Raw genomic sequence first — 21,128 nt, 5'->3', positions numbered from 1 at the left:
CCCATTTCATATTTTGGCTAGTCATCTTTATTTAATTTGTTAATATACAACCATTCCTTCATTTCAGGCCTGCAACACATTCCAAAAAGTTGGGATGGTAAAGTATTTACCACAACAAGACAATGTCTGTCTGCAGTTAGGCCAACAGTGCAACAGTGGGTGTGTGAGTAAATAACAACAGTAAAAGCGATAAAGGTCAACTTTATTATTATTCACCACACATAACCCTTAAAGTGACTCCTTTCAGATGGATTTCAATATGTTAATTAGATCTAGTCCATTTTTATTGGGCATTTCCACTAAAGAGGCAATTCACACACAAAACATTTTAAATGTGTGACTAATTTGGCATCAAATAGCTTTTTTTAACTATTGACAATTGATTAAGAACAGACATGTTATCACATGAAACCTTCTAGGGAGGGGGAAGAGAAGCCATCCGAAAAATATCTGGCAATGTGATCTTTAGGCAGACATTAAAACACCTGTACCTGGCATCAAAAGAAAACTAATGACCAAGAATTCTGGAGGCCCCTTGTGAGTGGCCAGTTGTAGATATGCCACATGTAACTTACTAGCATGATTGTTAAACATTACATATAAAAAGTTTATGGGAGCATCAATCACCCCCATCAGCTTATGCCAAGTTCACACTACACGACTTTCCAAGTCATCAGGTCACTGTACATTTTACACTACACAACTGGATCTCTTGTAATTGGGAGTCTTTCAAGTTGGTGTGGCTTTGACACTACACGACTGATCGGCAATAGAGGGTTTCACACTACGCGATCTATCACCAACTGGAATCGCAGGCGAGCTTCTCTGGTCTCCCAAACTACGTTTTGTCACAAAACAAATGCGAGAAGTGACGAAAGGTGTAATGATACCACGTTCAAAAATGCACGTCAACAAGTAGCGAGCGATCAAAGTTTGTGCGCTGATGTGATGTGGATTTGGCTACGCGAACAGGATTGTTCTATAGTGAGTTGAAGATTAATAAATATTTTTGCAATGCAACGTTGGTGTTATGTTTTTTAGAGAATGATAAGGTCAGAAATACTGTAAAACTTGTGTGTGTGTGCCTATTTAATCTGATATAAACTATATTATGCCCGTCCCATCTTTTTACAACACCTTCCCTGCGTTTGTTCTCACCCCGTATCTTGCGTTCTTATTGGCTGTTCAACATATCACTCATTGCCAGTTGGCTGACTGATATCCAGATATTTGACAGGCTAGATACATAACTTCAGTTGCAGAGCGCTCGGCGAGCTGCTCGGATTGAGTTGTTGAGTAGTTCACACATAGCGATTGAGAGCCGAGTTTCGATCACTGAGCAAACGCCGAGTTGCTCCTGAGCCGGCAAATCTAGCGCTGACCAGTCGGCGAGCAAAAATCAGGGCAAAAATCGTGTAGTGTGAACTAGGCATAAACATCAAAGAGTCAACAGGAAATCTTAAGAGGCTTGGGGATATTAAGATTGTTTTAGCAAATGTGAGCCAACCCAATATGACTTACTCCGAAATTCATTTTTCAGATGAGCCATGTTAGATATGTCCTTATTTAACATTGATTTGTTTCTTAAATGCTGATTCGTTTATCTCTACCTCTTCTAAATGGAAAAAAATGTTAGGGTGCCTGCGGCATCTGGTGAACGTAACACCAGTTCCCAGTGTCGCAGGCGTTACAGAACGCCAAACAGCATGGCCTCTAATAGGAGGCCAGCTGATTAGTGCGAACGACCTGCAGCTGCATTCTGCCTATTTAAGTGGGCGTCACCTGGCTGCAGGCGTCGCACCTTTGTCTTGTGTTACTACTGTATGGCTGTGCAAGTCGCTCTCTTTTTTTAGGGAAAGTTTGGGTACTCCGGGCACTAATATGGCGGTCGGGTGAGTCGGTTGAAAGGCCGAGGTAATTTAGGGTTTTGATTTTCCTGCTAGGGAAAGCTGGTGCGACTTCGTGCAGTCCTCGCGCTGCTGTTTATTTCGGCGTTTGTAGCCAGCCACTGTCTGCATGGTTAGCAGAAGGCTAGTGGTAGCCTAGCAACCGTTTCAGCAGTCACTTATAGCTTGAAGCCTCAGACGGGTTCACCACTGCCGGTTTGGCTGAGTGGGTTAAGCCACCGCTTACACCACCGGTGCAGCCCCGCTTCGAATCCGCTCATTTGTAGTAACGCTCTTTTTTTTTTTTTTCTCATTACAGATCGGCTCCTTCCCAGCAGCAGCAAAGCAAAAGCTGGTGACAATGCCGATCCGGCTTTTCCCGAGAAGGCCGTTTAGTTTCGGTTTTGCGATCCCGGATTATTATCCGGGGATCCGCTTCCCTCAGCGCTCCTTTTCAGCGCGAGGGTTCCTCTTTGAACTAGCTACACGGTAGCACAGCGAGTAGCGCGAACGCCTCGCTCGTAGGTGATCCGGGTTCCCGCCTCGTGTTTTTTGCTCTTTGTTTTCACTTTTGTATTTTTTCTCTTTTTCAGTTGCCTGCGGCGCCAGCGGCTTCATTCGGGATTTTTTTCCCCGAATTGTTTTTTGTTCTTCTTATTTTTATATATAGATTATTATTATTTACTGTAAAATAAAAAAATATATATCTCTGCATCTTTGGGTCCAAAGCCTCTCTTTATAACAAAAAAAAGTTCTGATTAGTAAAGTTTTATCATGTTTTCTACAATGATGTTTACCTGTACTTTTTTAGCAGTTAACAGAAGTGTGAACCTACTCTTTATTAGCTACTTAATTATAAAATATTATTATGTATGTTATCATGATTTTTCCCTTTTTTGTTTTTAAACTCTGGCTTTAGGTTTTGGCCATGTGGCGGCTCTACCTCATGACTCCTAAACTACCAACCAAGGTGCAGTAGCCCAAGCTCTCTCTCTACATTGCACATTTATTTTGGTCTTTTTTAGAATGGGTAATTTTTTGTCTATTTTGGTTTTAGGTAGAGCAAACATTTAACTTCCTGGAGGTCCGTGCGATGAGCCCTCAGCCAGAAAACCAGGTAGGACGTAGAAGAGGCTTCCATTTTTTAAATATAAAATCACCATTTTTTTGGTGATTTTCTGGTCTTTTTCAGGTGGCAATAGACACAGAAAAGTCCACCTACATCATTAGGCTGCAGTCAAGTGATCACATGGATCAGCTGCTTAGCCATGTGAGCTATGCTCTCTCATGCATCTTCAATAATTCCATTTACGCGTGAGTTTTTCTCATTAAACTGCCATTATTTAAAATCATACCAAATATTACTGCATATACTGTTACTAAATGTTTGTTAAATAGATGCTTGATAAATGTTTAGGTAATGTCCTAGTGAAAGTGATTTTTTTGCAATACATATACGGTAATTAAAATCATGTGTTTAAAAGAGTTGCAATCTAAAATACTGGATGCTGCCTTTTCAAACGGTATCATGGTGATGTGTATAGATTTTATAAAACAAAAATATAGAACAACGTTTTGTAAGATTTTTTTTATTTCAGTTAATGTTTTCACTGATTATGTAGAATTTAAATATTTTCACTCTCAATTAAATCAAATACTACTATGCATATCATTAATATTAATATGGATGTGTAAGCAGGAGCTGCATTTCTCAAATGTTTAGAGTTGCAATCTGAAATACTGGATCCCGTCATTTCAGAGGGTATCATAGTGATGTGTATAGAATTTATAAAAGAAAAATTTATACAACCCTAAATCAGAAAAAGTTGGGACAGTATGGAAAAGGCAAATAAAATAAAAATGCAGTGTTCCTTACATTTACTTTGACTTTTATTTGATTGCAGACAGTTTGAACCCAAGATGTTTCATGTTTCACTGCTCAACTTCATTTCATTTGTTAATATACCTCCATTCCTGCATTTCAGGGCTAGTAATGAGGTGAAAATGTAAATAATGATGTGATTCCAAATAGGTGATGTCAACAGGTGATTGTAATCATGGTGAAGTACAAAAGCAGCATCCAGGAAAGACTGCGTATTTGAGGAGCAAAGATGATCAGAGGATCTCTATTGAAATGTTTAAAAACAATGTACCTCAAAGAAAGATTGGAAGGGATTTGCAAATTTCTCCCTCTATAGTGCATAATATCATTAAACGATTCAAGGAATAGGGAGGAATTTCAGTGCCAAGGGCACAAGCTTAAGCTGAACCCCTGTGATCTTTGATCCCTCAGATGGCCCTGCATCAAGAACCACCACTCAACAATAGCTGATATAACCACATGGGCAAGGGATTACTTTGGCAAAGCTTTGCACAAATGCCACTTAAAACTTTACTGTACAAAAAAGAATCCTTATGTTAACCATGTCCAAAGGTGGCGCCGACTTCTCTGGGCTCGGAGGCATCTAGGATGAACCATGACACAGTGGAAACGTGTATTGTGGTCAGATAAATCAGCATTCCAGGTTTTGGAAGAAATAGACGCCAAAGACGAAAAGTATCAGCAACAAGTCCAAAAGCCAGGGTCTGTCATGGTATGGGGCTGTGTCAGTGCTCTTGGCAAAGGTAATTTACACTTCTGTGCTAGCAGCATTAATGCAGAAAAATACATTGAGATCTTAGAGCAACATATGCTGCCTTCATGACGTCATCTTTTCCAGGGACGTCGATGCATTTTTCAACAAGACAATGCAAAACCACATGCTGCACACATTACAAAGGCATGACTGTGGAAAAGAGGGTACGGATACTGGACTGGCCTGCCTGCAGTCCTGACCTGCCCCAATAGAGAATGTGTGGAGAATTTTAAAATGAAAAATGCGACAGCGGCGACCCCGTACTGTTGCACATCTTAAGATGTGTTTGCAGGAAGAATGGGACAAAATAAAACCTGAAACACTAAATCACTTGGTATCTTTGGTGCCAAAACGTCTTTTAAGTGTGGTGAAAAGTAATGGCAACATTACAAAGTGGTAAATGCTTTACTGTCCCAACTTTTTTTGGAATGTGTTGCTGAAATGCAGGAATGGATGTTTATTAATAAATGAAGTTAGGTTGACCAGACCAAGTCAAAGTAAATGTAAGAAAATCTGTGTTTTTTATTATTTTAATTTTTCATGCTGTCCCAATTTTTTCTGATTTGGGGTTGTTAACTCCATCCAGAAAAGTTGGGACGTTTTGTTAATTTTTTTCTTTATTTCATTTAATGTTTTTACTGATCATGTAGAATTTAAATATTCTATAAACTTTTCACTCCCAATTAAATCAAATACTGCTATGCATATCATTAATATTAATATGGATGTGTAAGCACTATCTTATTTAGAAATGCAGGAGCTGCTAGTGAAATATGGAATCTAGCTGAACCACCAAACCTAATACAATTTTCAGCTCTCCTAGCATTTTGGTGTGGAGTATTTTTTAGAAGTGAGTACTTAATGGATTTATTCCCTCTTGGTGTTTGATGCATAAGTCAAGTTTATATTTGCATATTGTAGACAGTAGACAGAATAAAATCAGAAATTTCTCACTATTTCCCTTTTATTTTCTCTCTCAGTCCCTCTATCCTTCAAACAGATGGTTATGTTCCTGACGGGAGGCATAAGTATTCTCCAAGCTCGGAAACCTCAGTAGAGGCCCAGAGAGCATGTGGTAAGAAGAACCCCCTTACTATACTAAAAAACACCAGCTCAGATTAAAGTGTTGCATACCTTAATAATGGCTGCTTTGCTTTAATTTTTTTTTTTTAATTAACAGCTTCAGTATCTGTGGTTCAGATGTTAAGTCAACAAAACACAATGTCAGCCTTGTCCTGTTGTTGTCATCAACAACAACATTGTGACATTGTGCAGTCTACAGAGTCTGACAATGTTCCAGCATTTTGTACCTGTACAATAAATAATAAACCATTCTAATACATGTTCAAAGTAATTTACTGTCTGTACAGATATCCAAGCGTAAAACCTTTAGTAAACAAGCCTAGGGCAACAGTGTCAAAAAAGCTCAGTAAACATGACAAAACCCTTTTTAGAGGACCTTAAAAGGAATCCATAAAAAAAAAACATAGACAGCAATTAGATTCCTCAACTTTTTGGCTACATTCATCCATTCCCCAATTCTGCATGTCCCTGCTACTAAAAAGCACCCCCATATTCAACATCTCTGACACCCCTGCATTTTTTTGGTTTTAAACTATATATACACTACTCAAAAAATTAAGGGAACACTTAATCATTGCAGTATAACACAAAGTCAGTTATACTTCAGGGATATCAATCTGCCCAGTTAGGAAGCATAAGCGATTGTGAATTAAGTTCACCTGCTTTGGTGCAAATGAAAGTGACAACAGGTGCACCGGAGAGGCAACAGCAATACTCTCTCCTTATTCTTCCTGACTGATTCTTCTCTAGTTTTGCGTTTTGCTAGAGTCCCTGTCACTACTGGTAGCATGAGGCGGTACCTGCAGCCCTTTCAGGTTGCACAGGTAGTCCCACTCCTCCAGGATGGCACATTCCATATGTGCTGTCACAAGAAGGTTTGCTGTGTTTCCCAGCACAGTCTCAAGAGCATGGAGGAGATACCAGGACACAGGCCATTACACGAAGAGAGCAGGACAGGTATCTGGTGGAGGAACAGGTGGAGCGCTGCCAAAGCCCTACAAAATGACCTCCAGCGGGCTACTGGTGTGCATGTTTCTGACCAAACTGTCAGAAACAGACTCCATGAGGGTGGCATGAGAGCCCGACATCCTCTAGTGGGACCTGTACTCACAGCCCAGCACTGTGCAGCTCGATTGGCATTTGCTAGAGAACAACAGAATTGGCAGGTCCACCATTGGCACCCTGTTCTCTTTATAGATGAGAGCAGGTTCACACTGAGCACATGTGACAGATGTAAAAGAGTCTGGAGATGCCGTAGTGAACATTATGCTGCCTGCAACATCATCCATCATGACCAGTGTAGTGGTGGGTCAGTGAAGGTCTGGGGAGGCATATCCTTGGCACAAACCTCCACGTGATAGCAAACAGTACCCTAAATGCTGTTAGGTATGCTGTTCTTCAATGGTCAGGACTCTCCCAGGACCACTACAGAGTAGGTATTATTTGGGTGGTGGATCATTCTCAGCACTGCAGTGACAATGACATGGTGTTGGTGTGTTAGTGTGTGTTCTGCTGGTAGGAGCAGATCAGACACAGCAGCGCTGATGAAGTTTATAAACACCACACTGTCACTGTTGGACTGAGAATAGTCCACCAACCAAAAATATATCCAGCCAACAGCGCCCCGTGGGCAGCGTCCTGTGACCACTGATAAAGGTCTCGAAGATGACCAACTCAAACATAGTAGGAATATTGAATCATTCATATCTGCAAATGTGTTTCAGTATTTCTGGGATTCCTTGCGTGCACAGCCCTCCTCCCACCATCTTGATAGGGTTATAGTCAGGACTGATTTGGCCATTTCAAAACACAAATCTTCTTTTTCAACAATTTTTCAGTAAATTTTTTGTGTGTCTTAGGTTATTGTCTTGTTGTATCACGCAACATCTCTTCATCTTGAAGTTCCACTTTTGTTTTGTTTTTTTGTCCATAGAACATTTTTCCAAAAGCATTATGGAGCATCCAGATGGGTTCTGTAAACTTGTGTTTCGTTGGACAGCAATTGCTTTAATTGTGGTGCATTTCCACGAACACCATTGTTGTTCAGTGTTTTTCTTATAGTGGACATATGAACAGAAGTTTTTGCAAGTTTGTAGTTTGTTTTTTTGGTATCCTATGTTTCTGTTATTGCTTGTTGTGCTTTTGTGCTTCTAACAGGACACCCACTCCTAGGAAGAATAGCAACAGCCCTTAATTTGAATAGCAACTTTCTTAATTTGTAGAAAATTTATCTAACCATGCATTAATGTACACCCAGTTGTACACCCAGCTTCATGTGTCTCTATAACATGTCTTTTTAGGTCTTCCGAAACTTAAAGAGAAAGATTTGTGGGAAACCATGCTTTGTGTGGTTGAAACTAAACAGATATACATATATAAATAAATAAATAGCTACAATTCAGGCTTTACTAGGCTTTAGCTGCCTTTTGCATTAGTCATTCTTATGTTTATTTAAAAAGGTTTTGATTTCACATCACTGATTTTGCTGTTAAATTCGACTTATTTCAGGTGGCTTCTCTGAGACCTACTCAGCTCTTTGTGATTATAATGGTGTTTTGTGCAAAGAGGAAGTGAAATGGGTAAGATTTTATGGGGCACATGGCATCTATGTGGCATGATACACAATATGGCTAAACGTATTTGGGCACATTACACTGCTTGCTGGACATCCTGTTCCAAAAACTATTCCTGTTCCATGGGCATTAATAACCCCCCTTCCACTTTGAGGCTTTAACAGCCTCCACCTTTGTATGAAGGCTTGACTCAACATTTTAGAGTGTATTGGAGTCTAATCTCATAATTGTTTAATACACAAGTTAGCAATTGGTGTGGCTAAAACACCTGAACTAGGGGGTTAGGATGGATGTCCACATACCTTTGACCATATGGTGTATATGATCTCTGTCAATGAAAATGCTTATTGATTAAAAAAATCTAAACTGAATCTCTTACTTCTTTTCTTGTTTTCTTCATAAGGATGTAGACACTATATATCACTCCCAGGACAACAGAGAATTAAATCTTTTGGACTTTAGTCACCTGGAGAGCAGGTAGTTAACCTTTACAAACAAAAGCTCACTTATGTTTGGTATTTTGAAGCTCTGTATTTTCTAAAGCCTTTCATAATGGCTTACATTGTGCTAAGTAGTTTAGAACCTGATCTAATTTAGCAATTATTCTGCTTGAAGCTGCATTAAAATTGCAGATACATCTCTGTCCAATTACCATGTTATTATCTTTTCCTTCAACTAATATTGGTCATTTGATTAACAGTTGTTGCCTTTGTTAGCACGCATATACTGTATGTGCCTGTGAACAGCAGGCTTAAATAGCAGTTATAAAACTGTATTGTTTAACAGGTACTTCCATGACCAGATTAGCTGAAAACTTTATAAAAGTTTAAGGTTGTCTGAAGCTCAATCCATTTCAAAATGATTGAGGCCACTGGAGTCCTGAGAACACTTAAAGTGTTATTTCCTTGCTTTGATTTATGCCTTGCCACAATTTGTATGGAGATTCCCAGATAGGCCCTTTACATTTATTTACATTTTGTCCTGACAATGCGATGTAAATTCTGGACTCAGACCTAGGTTTGTACTTTTCCAAACCATGTCCAACCATTTTTTTTCTCAAACTTTTTCAAATTTTTTAAAACTTAAGAATAAATTAGAAATGAGTGTATATTTACAAAAATACAAAAACTTTTTTGTTCTGGCATTTAAGTGGTTTCTAAATGAATGTTAATTGCATCCAAACAAATGTTTTGAAGTGGCATAGTCAGATAAATGTTTTGGGGAAATGTCTGATTTAAAGCAGCTTTGCAAATAGGCTACATTTTTAAGTATGATGACAAAGATTTTTTAGTATGAGTACCATATAATATTATACTCATGTAATATGTTTGGTGTAATGATCTAAAATCATTTAGTAGAGTAAAATGTCAATAACAAAAGCTTTTACAGCCATTTATGCATTTTTATGTCAGCCAGTAAATGTAATCACATTTTTTGCTCCATCCTTAGCCAAACAGTGTCAGTTTCTTTCTGCTATCTGTTTTCAGAGACAGAGTTTGTGTTGGCACTTCCTGTATGATGTAGGCAGCCTCAGCTATGCTGAAATAGCTTGAACTCCTAACACCTTAGCAAAAGAAACTGTTACCTGCAATATTTTGCAACGAAGAAACGAGAAGTCATCTATATTTTAAATATATTATTGCTTATCATGGTTTAAAATACTCGTAAAACTTGTGGTGACATACTTTCTAGCTTTTCTTGTCTTTTGAACACATCTGTTTTCTGTCTTAAAGGGTGTGACTTCACCACCATGAAAAGTGTCCATAATAGCGAATACATATTTATGTAATTCACATTTTTCTATCATAAATCATCATTCATTTTGCAGAATTTCTTTAACCCAGAGGTAAAATATTTGCATATAGATGCTATAAGTACTTCTTGTCTGTCCCATGATATGATTTATTCTGTCTTCGCTTTCGGTCCAAGAAAGTTGGAGGCTTGCTGATGTGTTGATCTGATGTGTGATGGGAATCTTGAATTTACTGTCAATAATGTTAGGAAAAAGAATTGTTCTGGAATTTAGTATTTTATGCCAACAATACATTCTTAACAAATGGCAGCTAACTCTAATGTCATAGCTTTTTATCAGCTTGTTAAACTACTTTAGGTGTTTTAGCCATGCCCATTGCTAACAGGTGTGTACATTTTATTTAATATTCTATACTTTCTTTAAACAGACTAAACCAGTATTAATCTGATGACCAATCTGAGTGTTTTGCCAAAACCCAGACCCTAAGCGTGTTTTTAAATGTTTTTATACACCTTTTAATAACATAAATGGCAGTAAACATAGTTATTCAAGTAATTAGTTTGAACCTTACTTGACAGATAAAATGGCAAACAAATGATTTTCATTGTTATCAAATCTAACTTAATCGTATTTGTTAAACACATTTAGTTGATACACCTTTGGCAGCAATTACAGCTTCAAGGCATCTTGGGAAAGAAGCTCTGAGCTTGGCACACTTGTTTCTGGACATTTTTGCCCATTCCTCTTGGCATATCCTTGTTAGCTCCGTCAGGTTGAATGAGGAGCGCCATTTTCCACACAGCCATTTTCAGCTGCTTCCACAGATGTTTGATTGGATTCAGGTCTGGGCTCTGGCTGGGCCACTCAAGGACATTCACAGACTTTTTCTGAAGCCACTCCTTTGTTCTCTTGGCTGTGTGCTTCAGGTCGTTGTCATGTTGGAAGGTCCAGGGTACTCTGGAGCAGGTTTTCTTCAAGGATCTTGGTGTAGCTTAGCTGCATTCATCTTTCCCTCTATCAGCACTGGTCACCCCGGTCCCGCTGCTAAAAAACATCCCCACATCATGATGCTGCCACCAGACGTGATGCTTGGTGATAAGGCCAAAAAGTTAAATTTTGGTTTCATCAGACCAGAGAATTTTGTTTCTCATGGTCTGAGAGTCCTCTAGGTGCCTTTTGCCTTTTACTAAGGAGTGGCTTCCGTCTGGCCACTCTACCATAAAGGCGTAATTTGTGGAGTGCTGGATGGTTGATCTTCTGACGGGTTCTCCCATCTCCACAAGGATACGCTGGAGCTTTGTCAGAGTGACCCTCGGCTTCCTCCTCACCTGCCTGGCCAAGGCCCGTCTTCCCCGATCACTCAGTTTGGCCGGGCGGCCAGGTCTAGGAAGATTTTTGGTGGTTTCAAGCTTCTGCCATTTACTAATGATGGTGGCCAGTGTGCTCTTTAGGACCTGTAAAGCTGCATCATTTTTGGTACCCTTCTCCAGATCTGACACATTCCTGTTTCTGAGGTCTGCAGATAATTCCTTTGACCCCATGGTTTGGAGTTTGCTCTGATATGCACTGTCAACTGTGGGACCTTATATAGGCAGGTGTTGGCAATCCCCAATCATGTCCAATCAATTGAATTTACCACAGGTGGACTCACACTCGCACCTCATCTCACTTTTGGGTGTCATATCAAAGGGTGTGCACACTTGTGTACATATGATATTTTACATTTTGATTTTTAATAAATTAGCACAAATGTCTAAAAACCTGCTTTCACTAATTTGAACTCAATCTATTATACAGTAGAATGAGTGTGATGTAATAAAACGTGGAGAGAGTGAAAGGGGTGTGCAGACTTTCCGGCTTGACTGTATGTCTATGAAGCCATGCTGTTGTAACTGGCAGTGTCCTGCTGAAACAGACATGGAGGTGCTGGAAAAAACATTGTCCTGAAGGCAGCATATGTCTTTCCAAATTACCAGTATAAGCCTCTGCATATACCTTCATATATATGCAGATTATTCATGCCGAGAACACCGATGCACCCCATTCCATCACAGATCCTGGTCTTTGCACTTTTCGTTGGCAACAGTCTGTATGGTCTTTTTCATCTTTGGCAAACAGAATACGACATCCGATTCTTCACAAAAACAAGCTTAAACATTGACTCGTCTGACCACAGAACACGTTTCCACTGTTTTTCACTCCATCTCAGATGATTTCGGACCTAGAAAATTTGCCAGTTTTCCAAGAAACTTGTAGTTTCTACACAAAATTAATCCATGGCTTAATCTAGTCCTTGCATGAGAATGTGCACAGTGTTATGACAAAGGGTTCTCACCATAGAAAAATGAGGAACTCTCAAATGAGCAACCTGTTCTAAGACTAGCTCTAACAGAGGAGAAAGATCTAACTTTGTTCACCCTTGCTCTGTCTTTCACTTGGATGAAGAATAGGCTGTCCATGCAATATAGCTAACAATTTTTCTTCCTGGGTAAAATGGTTTTAGACCCACTGGCAAAATTAAATGCCGTATTATAGACATGCAGTGCTGAGTACTGTTACCCTGGTACTATTTTTCCGATTAATTATTTCTTTGTCTATGAGCTTTGCTCAGGGAGTAAGCACTTACTGCTGTAAGTGTCATGTTGTACTTTTTTGACCTCTGAGCTTTAGTATCAGACTTTACTGTGCAAGGAACTGTCATTTGGTTTAAATAAATTTATATAAAACAGTATATATAAAATGTATTAATTGTAATGTTATTTCTCTTTTTTTTTGTTTTACAGGGACCTTGCAGTAATTGTTGCATCCTTGGCATATAACACATGGTTCACCAAGATTTATTGCAAAGACTTACGCTTAGTAAATCTTTATTATTATTATTCATGCTGTTGCTGTACCTTGACAATTAGATGTTGCTCTAGATGTTGCTTATTTCTATTTAATATGTTGTCAGTGTTGACTAGCTTGATCGATTTTTGTGACTTCTATAATTACTGATTTTTATTAAAAATCTAATTGAGATCCTAAAAATCAACAAAACACTGGTAAACACTGATGTCTGTCTGGAAAGGTTTTAAAAGAATATGGCTCTATAGCTCCACCTTCAATAAGTTATTTTATCTTTAAATGAAGTTTACTTAAAACGAAATGGAAACTACCCTGCTTAAATGGCTTAGTCGCAACTTAACCAGAGAGTCTCAAAATCCAAGAAAAATATCTAAAAAACATTAGTAAAGAATGTTTAGCAAAATATACTAAAAAGAATATGTAGTTTGTTAATTCTCTTGAATATTTATTTCTGACACAAGTAGAAACAAAGACTTTCCAATGTTTTCACTGATCAGCTTCATTGTTGTTTGCAAATATAAACACATTTAGAATCTGATGCCTGCAACACACTCCAAAAAGTTAGGATGAGGCAAAATAACATGTGATAAAATATAAAAGGCACAGTGTTTTAAAACATTCCACTATAAGCAAGTGAATTGGTAACAAGTGAGGGAATCATGATTGTGTACAATTGGAGAATCCCCAAATGCTAAGTCTGTACAAGCAATGATGTGTTGTTGCTCACCACTGTGTTCCAAGCTTTATGATAGAATTGTCAATCAGTTCAAAAAACATCTTTGAATGCAATATTGCAAATAATTTAGGTATTCCACCATTTACCTTATATAAATTTGGAAAACGTTTCTGAAGAATCTGGAGACATACAGTGTATCACAAAAGTGAGTACACCCCTCACATTTTTGCAAATATTTCATTATATCTTTTCATGGGACAACACTATAGACATGAAACTTGGATATAACTTAGAGTAGTCAGTGTACAACTTGTATAGCAGTGTAGATTTACTGTCTTCTGAAAATAACTCAACACACAGCCATTAATGTCTAAATAGCTGGCAACATAAGTGAGTACACCCCACAGTGAACATGTCCAAATTGTGCCCAAATGTGTCAATATTTTGTGTGACCACCATTATTATCACTGCCTTAACCCTCCTGGGCATGGAATTCACCAGAGCTGCACAGGTTGCTACTGGAATCCTCTTCCACTCCTCCATGATGACATCACGGAGCTGGTGGATGTTAGACACCTTGAACTCCTCCACCTTCCACTTGAGGATGCGCCACAGGTGCTCAATTGGGTTTAGTCCATCACCTTTACCTTCAGCTTCCTCAGCAATGCAGTTGTCATCTTGGAGGTTGTGTTTGGGGTCGTTATCCTGTTGGAAAACTGCCATGAGGCCCAGTTTTCGAAGGGAGGGGATCATGCTCTGTTTCAGAATGTCACAGTACATGTTGGAATTCATGTTTCCCTCAATGAACTGCAGCTCCCCAGTGCCAGCAACACTCATGCAGCCCAAGACCATGATGCTACCACCACCATGCTTGACTGTAGGCAAGATACAGTTGTCTTGGTACTTCTCACCAGGGCACCGCCACACATGCTGGACACCATCTGAGCCAAACAAGTTTATCTTGGTCTCGTCAGACCACAGGGCATTCCAGTAATCCATGTTCTTGGACTGCTTGTCTTCAGCAAACTGTTTGTGGGTTTTCTTGTGCGTCAGCTTCCTTCTGGGATGACGACCATGCAGACCGAGTTGATGCAGTGTGCGGCGTATGGTCTGAGCACTGACAGGCTGACCTCCCACGTCTTCAACCTCTGCAGCAATGCTGGCAGCACTCATGTGTCTATTTTTTAAAGCCAACCTCTGGATATGACGCCGAACACGTGGACTTAACTTCTTTGGTCGACCCTGGCGAAGCCTGTTCCGAGTGGAACCTGTCCTGGAAAACCGCTGTATGACCTTGGCCACCATGCTGTAGCTCAGTTTCAGGGTGTTAGCAATCTTCTTATAGCCCAGGCCATCTTTGTGGAGAGCAACAATTCTATTTCTCACATCCTCAGAGAGTTCTTTGCCATGAGGTGCCATGTTGAATATCCAGTGGCCAGTATGAGAGAATTGTACCCAAAACACCAAATTTAACAGCCCTGCTCCCCATTTACACCTGGGACCTTGACACATGACACCAGGGAGGGACAACGACACATTTGGGCACAATTTGGACATGTTCACTGTGGGGTGTACTCACTTATGTTGCCAGCTATTTAGACATTAATGGCTGTGTGTTGAGTTATTTTCAGAAGACAGTAAATCTACACTGCTATACAAGTTGTACACTGACTACTCTAAGTTATATCCAAGTTTCATGTCTATAGTGTTGTCCCATGAAAAGATATAATGAAATATTTGCAGAAATGTGAGGGGTGTACTCACTTTTGTGATACACTGTATGTACAGCAGGAGTGTACAGCAGGAATAGAAGCCGCTACTGAATGGGCATGCCCATCGAGCCCTCATATGACCTGTGCAAAACTGTTATGCTACTGTGATAAATATAGCCACATGGGCTTGGGAGTACAATTCAGAAAACTGTTGTGATCTAATACAGTCTGCCACTGCATCAAGAAATGCAACCTGAAAAACTTTTACCAAAAATGAAAGCGGTACATCAATTTTACAAAAAAAGTCCACCGAGTTATTGGGGCCCAAGCTCATCTCAGATGGACTAAAAGATTGTGGAAACATGATATATGGTCAGATGATTCCATGTTTCTGTTGTTGTTGTTTTTTTTTGTTTTCTGTAACAAAAATTAAAAGCATCATCCAAATTGTTATTAATGAAAACTGCAAATGCAAAGGTGTATATTTCAATTTTAGAGAGACATGTTGCTCTCAAGGGAGTCAATGATCAAGGAAGTCTGTGGTTATTTCAACAAGACAATTTGATAATTTGAGTGTGTTGCAGGCATCAACTTCTAAATGTGTTTATATTTACCAAATACAAGGAAGTTGAACAGTGCAAACATTGGAAATATTTTCTTTGTACTTTTGTCAGTTAAAAAAAGATTTAAGAGGATATTTCTTTATTTGCATTTTCCAAAATATCTTAGCTTTTTTGGAAATGTTTTTTTTCTTCTTTCTGCTTTCTTTTAGCTGCTCTTGTATGTTAAGGGGTCGCTATAGCAGATCATTTCAGTCCTCGTACTTGATTTGGCACATTTTTACGTCAGATGCCCTTCCTGATGCAAACCTCTTAATTTTATTCAGGCTTGGGACAGGCACTGAAATAGCTTGTCTGTTTTGCCACCCCCCAGAGCTCTCGTATTGTAGTGTGCACCACCAAAACACCCATAATATCATGCTAAAATCTAAAATCATTGTCAATACTTAACTTTTTATGTCACTACATATTTGCTTAACATAATCCTGATAGTTTTTTACTTAAAGTTTTTTACTTAAAGTTACTGAGGTCTGTGCTTTAGTTATATATATATATATATATATATATATATATATATATATATATATATATATATAATTATATATATATATATATATATATATATATATATAATTATATAATTTATATATACAGTATATATATATATATATATATTTATATATATATATATTTATATATATATATATATATATATATATATATATACACACACAGTACCAGTCAAAAGTGGATATGGAATTATGTAGTGAACAAAAAAGTGTTAAACAAACCAGAATGTTTTATATTTTACCAACTCTACCTCTGCACAGCTCAACTGATGGTCTCAAACAAATTAAAAAAGCAAGAAATTCCAGAAATTAACTCTAGACAAAGCACAAACATGAATTGAAAACCATTCCAGGTGGCTACCTCATGAAGCTGATTGAGAAAATGCCAAAAAGTGTGCAAAGCTACCATCAGAGCAAAAGATGGCTACTTTAAAGAATATAAAATATAAAACATATTCTGGTTTGTTTAACACTTTTTTGTTTACTACATAATTCCATATGTGTTCCTTCATAGTTTGGATGTCTTCATTATTAATCTACAATGTTGAAAATTAAAGAAAAACCACAGGAATGAGAAAGTGTGTCCAAACTTTTGACTGGTACAGTATTTATATATATTATATATGTCAAAAATTTACATAGTTAACATAAAAATACTATTTAAATAGTAACATAAAAATTCAACATAGTAACACATTAGTGTGTGTAAGTCTTCATGGCTCAGTGTGTGTGTGTGTGTGTCTGTGCGTGTTTTCAGGGCTCAGAGGTTGTGGAACAGGTTCTTCACACAGTAAGCAAATCCAGCAGCCTGGAGGAACTCACATTGGAGAACACAGGCCTCAAAGCGTAAGTTTCTGTCTAGCTATCTGGATGTCTTTTCTCTTAAGGGCTGTAGTGAGAATTGAGTCATGTGTGCATTTAGTTAATAATGAAACTATTCAAATCCGTATTTGAAGCAAAAACTTAAGACTGGATTTCGTGTTACTGAGACATTAGGCACAATTAGTGATTGTTGGTCCACCTTTTCAGTTAATTACAGCACACAGACATCAGGGAATAGACTCCACAAAGTGGTGAACATCCTCCATACGCAAATCAACATTCTGCGGGCAAGTGAGAGCGGATTGCACAGCCGTTCCAGCCTATCCCAAACATATGACCTAGCTCCAGCCTATCTCAACTCCCATTGTGGCACGCCATTGCTATGATACCAGTCGCAAAACGCAATGCTTCTCTTGGATCAACCACACATGGCCGGTCACTGTGTGGCTGTCAGCTAGATATATGTTGGTGGTTCCTCCACTCTTGGAACAGCTGTGATACCGTGGTACAGGAACAGCCCTCAGGTGCAGCTGTTACTGAAACACTGACACCACACCTCTGATGTCCAACTACCTACCCACGGTCAAAATCGCTCAAGTTGGTCCATTTACCAATAGCTGGTAAATGTTGCCTTCTTCTGCCTTGACGGCTGAGGCTGAGCGGTCACATGAACAACGATTGGCCTGTTTTTCAGATGGGCGGGACTAAGCCGGATATGCGTCTCTCTGTGTCAGACTGGTGCAGTTACGACCTCTGCTGGCTGATTAGAGGCGCTTACACAGAGATGAGGAAAGAGTGCTCTTAGGGTGTGTCTCTCCGTACACAACGCTAGGTGGCACAACACTTGTCAATGTGTGGATGATAAGATGCATTCGGCTTGCTGCCCAGGTGTCGGAGGGGGCGTGGGTTAGCTTCGATCTCCTTGGTCAAAGCAGGGATCGGCATAGACGGAGAGGAAGCATGATGCAATTGGGCAATTGGACGTGCTAAAGGGGGAGAAAAAGGGAAGAAAATGCATTTAAAAAACATTTTGCCTTCTGCTGTGCAATGGACAGGTCAACACCTTATATGAGAGCCGATTGTGATGTAACCACCAATTAGGGGCATTTTATTAGAAAAGATATGCCACCTGCCTGGTGGTCCTTATCCAGTGATCATTTAGTGTATATAAATTAACTTTAAATTAATAATGTCTCACTAAATAGCAATGCTGAAAAATGTCACCTCTTTCTTGCATATTTTTAGTGGAGTGAATAATAGATCACAAGACTATTTGACTATGCATGTTCCTCTTTAGGTTGCAAACTTACCTAGGCCCCTTAAATGGAGAGCTTTTTGTGCTTCCTGTTAGGTTAAGCATCTTCCTCTTTTTACTTACTTGGTATTTTTTGCCACCCACTATTCAGCTTTGCATGTATTATCATTTTAAGATGTTAAAGACACTGACATGAAGTGGATATAAAAAGACAAAAATAAAATAATGTGGTTGCAAATGTGTGCATGCCCTCATAACTGGGAAAGTGACTAATCACATTCAAACTCATGTTAAATAAAAGTCAGTACACACCTGACAGTAGAATTAGTAGAATTTTACTGACATTTAATAAGTTGCACCTTAGGTCAAAAACCATTGTCTTACAAAGCATCAAAGGGATCTCATTGTTAAAAAGTATCCAGAAGAACAAAAAATTACCAAGACATTACAGAGGTAGTGAAACACAGTGAAGATGGTTATTAACAAGTGAATAAAATATGGCAATAGTGACCATGCCAAAAACATACCAAGAACTTAACATCCCTGCAAAACTGAAACAACAAGAAGAAAACTGGTCCTTGAGGCTGCCAAGAGGCCTACAGAAACAAGAAGAAGTGTAAGTCTTTATGTATGTGGTATATGTAGGTACAAACTGGAAAAGATGGGACATTTTGTAAAATGTGTTAACTGTCTCACTTCTGGATTTTGTGGTTTTTAATGTAGGGGGTTGAAAGGAAGATGCTGTTAAAGTGTAGGACCGCTGATGTAGATTGATTAGTGTATAAAATTGTTAAATCAGCTTTTAATTGTGGTTGTATGTTTTGTGTATAAACATATGGGAAACATGGTGGTTAAAGTGGTTATAGAAGAAAAGTGGTTCCAATCAGTGGTGTATAGTAACAAAGTAATAATACTTCGTTACAGTACTTAAGTAGTTTTTTGGAGTATCTGTACTTGTACTGGAGTATAAAATTTTTCGGCAACTTTTACTTTTACTCCACTACATTTTCTAAAGAAATTGTGTACTTTTACTCTGATACATTTGCCGTATGCAAATGCATTACTACAAAATAAAACAACACGATTTTTTTTCGCTATATGATGTAATATGTGTGACAAACTGCACGCAGGTTTGGCTAATCTGCGCTTGTAAATTAGATCAGTGGTTAAGCACTTTATTGCGCAGGTGCACACAAACTTTCGCGATCGGAGTACTTGCATATTTGCACACCAGGGTCCTAAAGGAGCAGTATTAGATGTTTTTCCGGTCTTAACCCACTATTTAATATGCAACTTTGACGCTGTATATCTTTTCATTTGTTAAACTTTTTTATTTACAGACATCAGAATCATAATAAAAATACAATAAAAATAGTATGTGTTACCTGTTGTTGTTCAAATATCATTGTCAGGTACAAGTTACAGGTACAAGTTAAATAAAATGCATTTAAATTCTGATTTTGGATAAGAGGTAATATTAAACAATATTAATAATAGCATACACCAATCAGGCATAACATTATAACCCCCTCCTTGTAAATCTAAAACCCAAATAATTAAGTTGGACTAGGGTTTTGATGATTATGCTTTCATATAGTTCATTTCAGATATAAGTTAATTGCAGTGTGTTAAATTATTATATAACTTTTGTATAAATAATAGATTATTATATCTCTACTTGATATTAAATAGTGAGACCAGTGTGCTTTCATTAGAGAAAACAAGTGTACACTGTTACACTTCCACATTTGCAATTCCACATTTGCAGGCAATTCCCATGGGTTCCTCACCAACCATATTAACTTTCAGATATTTTTATAGAAAGGAAGTAGTAGCCTATATGTATTCAGACATTTTCCCCCTTGTAGGACACATTTTATGTGGTCTCAATTAAAAATGTTTACCTTGTTTATTTTATGATCACACACAGACAGTTTTGAATCATACTGTATAACATAACATTGAAATATTTTGTAACAAAATATCATAATTTAACAATAGACTTACTGGTAAAACTATGTAAATTCAAAGCTGAAAGAATGACTGACAAGGGATTAATTTACATTAATTTTTTTTTTTTTTTTTGGGTGAGGGGCACTGCGTGATAGGCAATGTGTAAACATTGTATTGACCCGGAGTCTCTGCTCATCATGACAGGCTTGCAAAAACAGCTCCATATCCTCCCTGTGCTCAAAAACAAACAAAAACACAACTATAAAGCACATATTTCTTCTGTCTGTAGCTATTACTCTGTGCAATTTCACCTTCAAAGTTACTTACGGTATATGCCGTGAAGGGTAAACACTCCCTGTATGCCACTTGTGGAACGGTTTTGTAACACCCGTTTGGAGTTGTACCACCCACTTGGAGCTGCTCCACCCACTTGCAGCTGGCTCCGGTCTGCAGAGATACCCTTCTCGAAATATGGGCATTTCAGAACCTCCCCGTCCAACACACTGATGTAAGTTAAGAATGATTAACAAAGTAAAGCTGCAACATCATAGTTTTTATTTCTTATTATTAGCATTAACATTGTTCAGATATCTAGCTAACATTTTCGATTACATTAAAATCACAGATATAACGTTTAACTAAATTTGTTTGGAATTAATTCAGTGCAGACATAAAGACATGTCCATCATTTTCAAAAACTCACTTGCCGACAAATATTTCTTCAACTAACTTCTGAATTACATCAGCAGAAGAAAGATTCATGGTGTTGAGGGAAATGCAAGTCTTTAACCCTTTAATGGTCT

At 38.3% G+C, this 21,128-nt stretch overlaps 1 protein-coding gene across 1 annotated transcript in view; it reads left to right on the top strand.

The window, feature by feature from the left end:
* The window catches only part of carmil3 (capping protein regulator and myosin 1 linker 3), a 122,127-nt gene that overhangs the window by 46,644 nt on the left and 54,355 nt on the right, over positions 1 to 21,128 (top strand). The window contains exons 3-10 of the mRNA XM_062993936.1: positions 2,806 to 2,856; positions 2,944 to 3,003; positions 3,079 to 3,200; positions 5,503 to 5,597; positions 8,114 to 8,184; positions 8,582 to 8,655; positions 12,715 to 12,790; positions 17,053 to 17,141. Coding sequence (XP_062850006.1) covers positions 2,806 to 2,856; positions 2,944 to 3,003; positions 3,079 to 3,200; positions 5,503 to 5,597; positions 8,114 to 8,184; positions 8,582 to 8,655; positions 12,715 to 12,790; positions 17,053 to 17,141 — 638 coding nt within the window. The remainder of the gene's footprint in view (positions 1 to 2,805; positions 2,857 to 2,943; positions 3,004 to 3,078; positions 3,201 to 5,502; positions 5,598 to 8,113; positions 8,185 to 8,581; positions 8,656 to 12,714; positions 12,791 to 17,052; positions 17,142 to 21,128) is intronic.

This window comes from Trichomycterus rosablanca, chromosome 4, assembly GCF_030014385.1.
Source record: "Trichomycterus rosablanca isolate fTriRos1 chromosome 4, fTriRos1.hap1, whole genome shotgun sequence".
NCBI classification, from domain to species: Eukaryota; Metazoa; Chordata; class Actinopteri; order Siluriformes; family Trichomycteridae; genus Trichomycterus; species Trichomycterus rosablanca.
Note: the sequence above shows the minus strand (reverse complement) of the source record. Positions and strands in the feature narration are given on the sequence as shown.